We start from the raw sequence: 8,818 nt of genomic DNA, 5'->3' as shown, positions 1-8,818 counted from the left end.
AAAAGAAATATGGGAAAATTAGACTATAGAGAGGGTTGCACAACTATTTCAATAAACTAAAAATCACTGAATTATAAATTTTACATGGTTTAATTTTATGATATGTAAATTGTATCTCAATAAAACTGTTAAAAATTACAATAGACAAAAACTTGATAGTGCTAGAATTTTTAAAAAGCCTGCTAACTTAATATGTACTATATAGTGCCTATCTAAAGCTGTTTTAGGCAATTCATCACCGTTTAATAAATTACCACTTTTAACTAAAAAAAAGAACAGGTAAGAGCATTTGAGATCTTACTTCCTGAGATATGTCATCAGTCTGACTCAAATAAACTCTATTTTTTCCACCACCATTTATCCCCTCTATGTCCTCTTCCACCCCCACCCATACCCTCCACCCCCAAAATCACCACACTGTTGTCCATGTCCATGAGTTCTCTCTCTTTTTTTTTCTTTTTTGCTCAATCCCTCTACCCGACCCGACCCCAGATCTGTCTTCCTGCTCTCTGTCTATGAGTCTGTCTCTATTTAGCTTGATAGTTCAGTTTGTTCATTCAACTCCATATATGAGTGGGAAAAAAAAAAAAAACACTGGCAAAACTACTCTACAGTGAAAGAAATTGGAATACTGGTTGCCTGGGGTGCAGACTACAGACAGGAAAGAGAGACAATGGAACATTCTGGGTCACGGAAATGTGTTACATTATGATTGGAGTGTGGTTTATGTAGGTATATAGATTTGTCAAAACTCAAAACTGAACATTTAAGTTCAATATGCAAATTTAAGCTCAATTTTAAAAATTAAACCATTAGTAGGGTATGACAAAAATGAGCTTGATTTGTACTTATAAAGACATACCTGAGCTTTATCTCCAGTCCCAGGTGCATCCTTTGAATACTGTAGAAACTGCGCCACATAGGTCATGATTGACTTTTCATCGGGATCGACAACATCCACATCTGCAAGGTATGCCACACTATCACTTAGCTATCGATGTCGTTCACTGTTATTAATACTCAAGAACAGGCTATGCCATAAACAGCCTTGAAATGAACCAAAGTAGTCAACCAGCCATGCCATCTCTGGCCACTCGCCCTCGCTCCAAGACAGCAGTGGCTAAGAACTTACGTCCAGCCGTGGGCAAACTACGGCCCGCGGGCCGGATCTGGCCCGTTTGAAATGAATAAAACTAAAAAAAAAAAAAAAAAAGACCGTACTCTCTTATGTAATGATGTTTACTTTGAATTTATATTAGTTCACACAAACACTCCATCCATGCTTTTGTTCCGGCCCTCCGGTCCAGTTTAAGAACCCATTGTGGCCCTCGAGTCAAAAAGTTTGCCCACCCCTGGCTAGAGCCAAACAGCTCAGCTGACTCCTGGCAGCAGTGCATGCACAGCCTCAATGACTACTATGCATGTTGTATGGATGGGAGCGTAAGGAGTGAGGGAGGGTGGAAAGGAGAAAAGAAAGCCTTCCGCTTTCCAGAGACACAGTACAGAAACTCCCCCAGGAGTGTAGGAACATAAAGCAACTGGAATCCTTTCCTGACACACTGGTCTCAGCATGTATTCAGTAAACTTTCCCAAAAATACATATTATATGAAAGGACGTATTTTCAACACGTCCGCAAGAGCCTGGCTGGTGTGGCTCAGTGACTGAGCACTGACCCATGAATCAGGAGCTCGCAGTTTGATTCCCAGTCAGGGCACATGCCCGGGTTGCAGGCTCAATCCCCAATAGGGGGTATGCAGGATGCAGCTGATCAATTATTCTTGCTCATCACTGATGCTTCTATCCCTCACTCCCTCCCTTCCTCTCTCTATAATCAATAAAGACATATTTTTTAAGAAGACATCCACACGTTATTATTCGTTCATTCATGGAACAAATATATTCACTGAGAGCCTTCTATGGGCCAAGTTTGGTGCTTCATTGACAGAGTCCACGATGAAATAAATTTAGAAAATGCTGAATTAAACAAAGTTTATAAAAATATTATAAATTCCTTAGCTGTAGAACTTTCCAAGACATATAATAAATTAGGTAGATCACAAAAATCACAAAAAGGGATTATAATATGTCAAACAAAATATACATGCAATTTTGGGATGTTCCCAAAACAACCAATGAAAATTATTGGGGAAAAGAATCTTCTGTTTATTAATTCAGTTAAACTTAATTCAAAAAATATTTATAGAGATCCAACAAATGCAAGTCACAAAGAGGGACTACTGTACAGCTTAGGGGCCTTATGTTTCATCCCTTTAATCATTCATCAAGCAGATGACAGACAGTTGAGTAGATCGAGATGCCTTAAGAAATCTTCCCCTCAAGGAGCTTATGGTTGGGAGTACTACACACTCTGCATGGACCCAACGAGTGCCCTAAGCCAGCTAAAGGAGCGAGTAAATCTAATTTATACACAAATAATAAAATCCTAGGCAGTAGTCATATAAAGGTAACAATAAAGCTGGGGGTGGGGTTTCATAAAAGGAAGAACCCCTAAGAGTTGAGTTATTCTATCTTTTAATGAAGAAAATGTAAATATAATAAAGAGATACATAAAATAATGATACTGGCTTAACTAGGATTTTTTAAAAACTGCTCATTGTATGAAGCTATGCATAATGATTAAACGCTTTAACCAAATTATGTCAAAAGATAATTCCCTTATCCAAATATGACTATGGTATTTGGTTTGCATAAATAATCATGATGTATTTCACATTTTTATCTAATATTTATGATACTTAAAATGAATTATGGACAATCGTTCATAGAATGGAAATATGTTTTCATTATATAATCTATTCCATTGGTTGCCTAGTTATTTTAACAACCAAGTATTTTATACTAATAATATAGATTTGGAGAATCAAAGTACATGACTTTGGGTACAGAATACACAATACAATATACAGATGATGTATTATAGAATTATATACCTGAAACCAATATAATTTTATTAACCAACTAGAGGCCCGGTGCACGGTGGGGTCCCCCAGCCTGGCCTGTGGATTGCGAGAGGGTGCAGGCCAGGCCGAGGGACCCCACCAATGCACAATCAGGACCAGGGAGGTACCAAGGGAGGACTCCAGGGCGTGTCCAGCCCGTCTCGCCCAGTCCCAATCGGCCAGACCCCAGCAGCAAGCTAACTTACCAGAGCATCTGCCCCCTAGTGGTCAGTGTGTAACGAACGGTCAAACGAACAGTCAGACACTTAGCATATTAGGCTTTTATTATATAGGATGTCATCCCAGGAAATTCAATAAAAAAATTTTTAAATATGCAAGAAGCATTAAAAAACATAGTAATAAAAAAATAGGGAATAGAACCAAGTATGGAAAAAATTCAAGGATAATGAAAAGACAAAAAGGAAAGAGAAAAGACAAAGAAAGGGGGAAAAAGGAAGCAAAGAAAGGAAATGAGAGGAAAAGTTAAAATAAGAAGAATTAATAACAAGCAACATAGGACCAGACTAATGACAAACCTGATATAAAGAAGAATGGAATCATTGTGAACTTAGAAATATCACCTAATTCAACTCCTGAAAACAAACGCAGTCCAAAAAGGCTAAGTACCCGTAAGACTGAGCACATATGGCGGCATGATCTTGGTTTCTCATACCATTCTCCAGTAAAAGGAACCAGGGCTCATTGGAGAAATGGCCCCAGGACTGGAAAAGGAAATACACAAGATAAGCCTGGAGGATCTTATATTGCCAAAAAGTGAGGCCATGCCCCAAAACACACAAGCAAATGCCACATTGGTGGAGATTTGTCAAAAGAGTACAGCAGCCAATTGAAAGAGCTCCCACTGGCCAAAACTTTGAGCTTTAAAAAAAATTTTTTTTAAATTTGAGCAATAAAGTGGTATTGAATACAACCCAAAGTATGAAATATCCATGAGTCCATACTGACATAAATAAAGGGCTGAATAAATAAACAAATGGAGAACAGACACACCTCCTGTGCAGAAGAATTCCAAAGAATTCAAGGAAGATGAACATAACTGTCCTAAGTGTGAGCTGCACATGGAGACATCCCTGTAAAGAGTACAGTACAGAGAGAGAGGAAGCAAAGCATAACTGAGGTTAACTAACTGGTAGAAATTCTTAATTTCATGAAATTTAACAAAGAGTTTAAGTTCAACTTTCCGGGACTAAAAGACAATGCTGTTCTGTTTGCTTATATAAGGGTATTAGCATCTTCAAATCAATGTCACACTGGACATGGTTTTAAAAAGAAAGAAGCGTCTTTACCTTCTGGTTCCAACAATTGGGGGATTTTTAATTCTTGTTCTGCGATTCTGAAGGCCTCTCTCAGATTGTCTTTGTTGGATCTCTGCTCCACACTCTTCATGTCAATGAGGTCTGGTCGCAAGGCATGAATGACGGCCAAAAAAGCCATCCCATTTCTCCAGCTTGACTTAAAATCCGTCACACTGACAGACTCAGACCTATCACAAAAGGACAAAAAACATGACATATACTATTGAAAAAAATATGTCAAAGCACCCCACTCTCTTCAACAGTAATTAAAACAAATTTGAGTGACTCAAATCAATCATAAATCATCCTGGGAAAATATTTTATTTTAATCTTGTGGTCAAATTAAAGTAAAACGCCAAGTTTGATGAGGTTCACAATACTACAGAACATTGGTTCTCAAAGTGTGGCCCCGAGACCAGCAGCACCAAGGCTGCAAGTGCTAGAAATGCTAATTCTCAGGCCCCGCCCCAGACCTACAGAATCAGCTCTGGGGGGGGGCCTGAAATCTGTGTCTCTCAAAGCCTTCACGCGACAATGATACTCACTCAGTTTAATGTTCCTCATTCAACAATCTGTTGGCTCAAGACTGACTTAGAATCTCTACATACAGTTAAGTTCCTTTCACTAGAGGAAAATTTATCTCTCATTGGAACAAACTAAATGATATACTGTGCCAGACCAATAATGGCGCGTAGCTCATCGGATACAGAGCTTTGTCACTCCTCTGCTTCCCACTGGTCATCACAGGTGAAGGGCTGAACAAAATGTGGTATATACATGCAATGGGATATTATTCAGCCCTAAAAAGGAAAGACATTCTGACACATGCTATAACATGAAAGAACTCTGAAGGTGTTATGCTGAGTGAAATAAGTCAGCCACAAAAGGACAAATACTTTATGGTTCCATTCATTAAAGGCACCTAGAATAGTGAAATTCATGGATTGGAAAAGTAGATCACTGGTTGCCGGAGGTTGAGGGGAGGTAGAAATGGGAAGTTGTGTAATAGATTACAGAGCTTTAGTTTAGCAGGATGGAAGAATGTGTATATGACAAGGGAACCGTTATTCAGTATTTGACGAGAGATGAAGATATTATAAAAGAGTACAGTTGCCTACAAAGTATAGGAAAAATTCCAGAACAACTATAGTTTCCTTTAATATCCTATAAAAACACAAGGAAATTCAATGGGCTAATTTAAAGTACAAATCAAATCGTAAAAGCTATTCAAGAAACAGTCTGCTTCAGATGACCTGGGCTTTCCTTAAGAAACAAAGCCTAAATTATGAACGTGAAATTACATGGCAGTCAGTGATTTTTGTCTTATTTAACAAATGCCTACGTGGTCCCTACTGTGTCCAGAAATTGTTCCAAATGCTGTCAAAAAAAAGAATTATTATAACACACTTAATAACCCTATGAAGTCAGTGAGTATTGCCCACATTTTATGAGCGAGGAAACTCAAACACAAAGTGTCTTTGGTCACCAGTCAGAAGGGCTGGGAGCCATGACTCAAAACCCAGGTATTCGGCTTCTGAGTCTGCGCTTAGAGACTGAACTGAATTGACAGCTAAAGAGACAGGGGCTGGGGCTGGGGGCAGGGCCAGGCCACCTTCAGCGTGCTGAGGGCCAGCACCAGCTCCGTGCTGCCTGGCAGGCACTGTGCTCAATAAAGCACCAGGCTATGAGGTCAGCTCTGCACTGAGGAGCAGAAACCAATTCCACAAAGAACGTGTTGCTGCCAGGCCTTAGAGAGGGCAGGGGTCAGGCTCCAAGGTGACTGGAAGGATCGGGGCTCATTTAAATCTCAAATGGGGGCCCGAGTGATCTTCAGAAATAGGAAGATACATGTTTCTTACAGCACAGTCATACATGTGAGTCCTAGAGAATCACAGAACATTGAAATAAATGTTAGCTAAAAATACCACCAAGGATGGCCAAAAGTAGGATAAACTCCTGATGAATTACTTAAGAATTAATTATTACATCTTAATAAATTTAGCATAAATTCTATAGTTGAAAAATAAGGAAGGACACGGGGAAAAGATAAACTGTGGTAAAATTCGTGGACTTTGAATTTCATTTATCCATAAATGAAACAAATCTGAGTAGGATGCAATAATGCTTTTCCCCACATACTATATTTGGGATTTAAAAATTTTAGAAAACTAAAGTAAACTGGTCTCTGGGAGGTTCAAGAAAAAGTTTGATTAATATTTATAACCTATAAGATATGCATGCTTGGGTGCCTCACAGAACAGAGGTAAAGCTGAAGGCAGAAATTAACATCTCCGTCTTTCATTAGGAAGGAGTTACTCAGAAGCCCGCATTCTCTGAAAGGGCTTATTAGCAACACATTTATGCCTCTATTTATGCAGACAATGCTATGATGTGACAAGGAACTCCCCAGCTCTTCTCCTGGTGAGTTCTCCTGCATCCTAATTCTTCATTTCTCTCAAACTCCATCCCAGCAGTTAGTTAAAATGAAAAAGCAAATGTCTCCCAAGAGCAGAAAACAATTTTCTTTGTGTGTAAAAACAACAACAACAACAAATTTATGAGCACTAACTTCCCTTCATCATCCCTACTTTTTAAAAACATACACTCTCTTGTCTCTTTGTTTCCTGAGCTCTGAGTTTCTAAACAATGGGAACTGTGGTCTTTTAATGTAGTCATATACAGTTCCAGGGGGTAATTTTATAAATTGGTTACTTATTTGCTTATTTGTTCATTCATCCACTCAGCGCACATTTATGGAGCATTACCATGAACTCACATTATGCCAGTGGTTCTCAACCTTCTGGCCCTTTAAATACAGTTCCTCATGTTGTGACCCAACCATAAAATTATTTTCGTTGCTACTTCATAACTGTAATGTTGCTACTGTTATGAATCGTAATGTAAATATCTGATATGCAGGATGGTCTTAGGCGACCCCTGTGAAAGGGTCTTTCGACCGCCAAAGGGGTCGAGACCCACAGGTTGAGAACCGCTGCATTATGCTTACGTTCTAAGGAAGCACAGTCAATTAAGACATAGTCTTGACTTTTAAAGAGCTCCGTCTGTGGTAAAACTTTTGGAGTCTAAGTCCACCTTCCCAATGCACAGGGGAATTGTGCCCAAAGACAAGGATATTGGAAGAGCACTTTAACTGCACAGAGGCCACCTCCGCATGTGGATGGGAGTGAGGTGAAGTTACCCAGATGATACCACCTTCTGGTCCTCAAAACCAGGGGTGGCTGAGCTCACGGACTTCCACATTTGAAAAACACACTATGAGAGGAAGCGGGTGGTGTTATGAGAGGGAAGCGTTCGGTAGTGTTACACCAGTTGGCCTGAATTTCAAACCTAGAGGTCAGCAACTCTGTGTTAGTGGGTACAACTGTCCTGTGTGTCTCCTCTGGTCGTAGCCAACTACTTACGTGGCACACTGCTCCTGAGCCCACAAGAGAAGAGCTTTCTTTGCAGACATCTGCCACCTTTTTTGGGCTTTGGAGCATTTCTTCACAGGAGGACTTGAGGTAGGAGATGACTCAGCCACACTCACATCGTCCAGGGAAGGTTGATTGGAATTGCAAGAAAGAGTCTGGGCAAGTTCCTCAATCTAAGGAAGACATAATTATAGTTAACGTACACAGGAGCATAAGCTAGCAGCATGGAGGCAAAACCTTCAGCCAAGCCCAGCTGGCGTGGCTCAGTGGTTGAGCGTAGACCTAGGAACCAGGAGGTCACGATTCAATTCCCAGTCAGGACACATGCCTGGGTTGTGATCTTGATCCCCAGTAGAGGGCATGCAGGAGGCAACCAATCAATGATTCTCTCTCATCATTGATGTTTCTGTCTCTCTCTCCCTCTCTCTTCCTCTCTGAAATCAATAAAAATATATATTTTTAAAAGCACCAGTCACAAAAAAAAAGTTGATAAATTTGAACTACATTGAAATTATGAATGTCTGTTCATTGAAAGATTAAAAAGGCAAGCCACAGAGTCAGAGATTTGCAGCTTATATATACCCAACAACATATCCAGAATATATTTTAACACTCTATAAGTCATTACACACAACAGCATAGCTAAAATAAAAATTTAATCCCAAGTATTAGGATTATGGCGACACTATGAATGAGAACAAGTCTGAAAAACTATTTGGCAGCACCTACTAAAGCTGACGATCACTTGCCCTAGGGGCCAGGGCTCCATTCCTGGAATAGTACATGCAACAGAAATGAGGGCTTGTGCCACTGAAGGGCCTACGCAAGAATGTTCCTAGCAGCTTTATTCATAACAGCTAAAAACTGGCAACAAAAGACATGTCCATCAACAGTACATGCTTCAAAAGCATGAATCTCACAGCCAAGATGTTAAGTGAAATAAGTCACACACAAAAGAGGATCTGGTGTATGCAAGAGAAATCACTTATACTTCCCTTTATATGAAGTTAAAGCTTTAGTTTTGCAAACCTTATTGCCCAGCAATTCCACTTCTAGGAATTTGGCCCATGGAAATAATTAAGATTGTATGCAAAAGTTTTATCATAAGGG

The 8,818-nt window shown here is 39.7% G+C and overlaps 1 protein-coding gene across 1 annotated transcript; it reads right to left on the bottom strand.

Moving 5' to 3' along the window:
• Nucleotides 1-810: 810 nt before the first annotated feature.
• Nucleotides 811-7,881, bottom strand: LOC102437186 (nesprin-2-like; the record flags this gene model as incomplete). The annotated part of the gene is made up of 3 exons (XM_006109134.2): nucleotides 811-963; nucleotides 4,269-4,465; nucleotides 7,700-7,881. Coding segments are annotated over 3 exons (532 nt in total), but the record flags the coding sequence as incomplete, so codon positions are not given.
• Between the last annotated feature and the right edge of the window lie 937 nt (nucleotides 7,882-8,818).

Source organism: Myotis lucifugus, unplaced genomic scaffold (genome assembly GCF_000147115.1).
Source record: "Myotis lucifugus unplaced genomic scaffold, Myoluc2.0 scaffold_6239, whole genome shotgun sequence".
Taxonomy (NCBI): Eukaryota; Metazoa; Chordata; class Mammalia; order Chiroptera; family Vespertilionidae; genus Myotis; species Myotis lucifugus.
The sequence above is the reverse complement of the archived record's forward strand: the minus strand, read 5'-3'. Positions and strand labels throughout refer to the sequence as shown.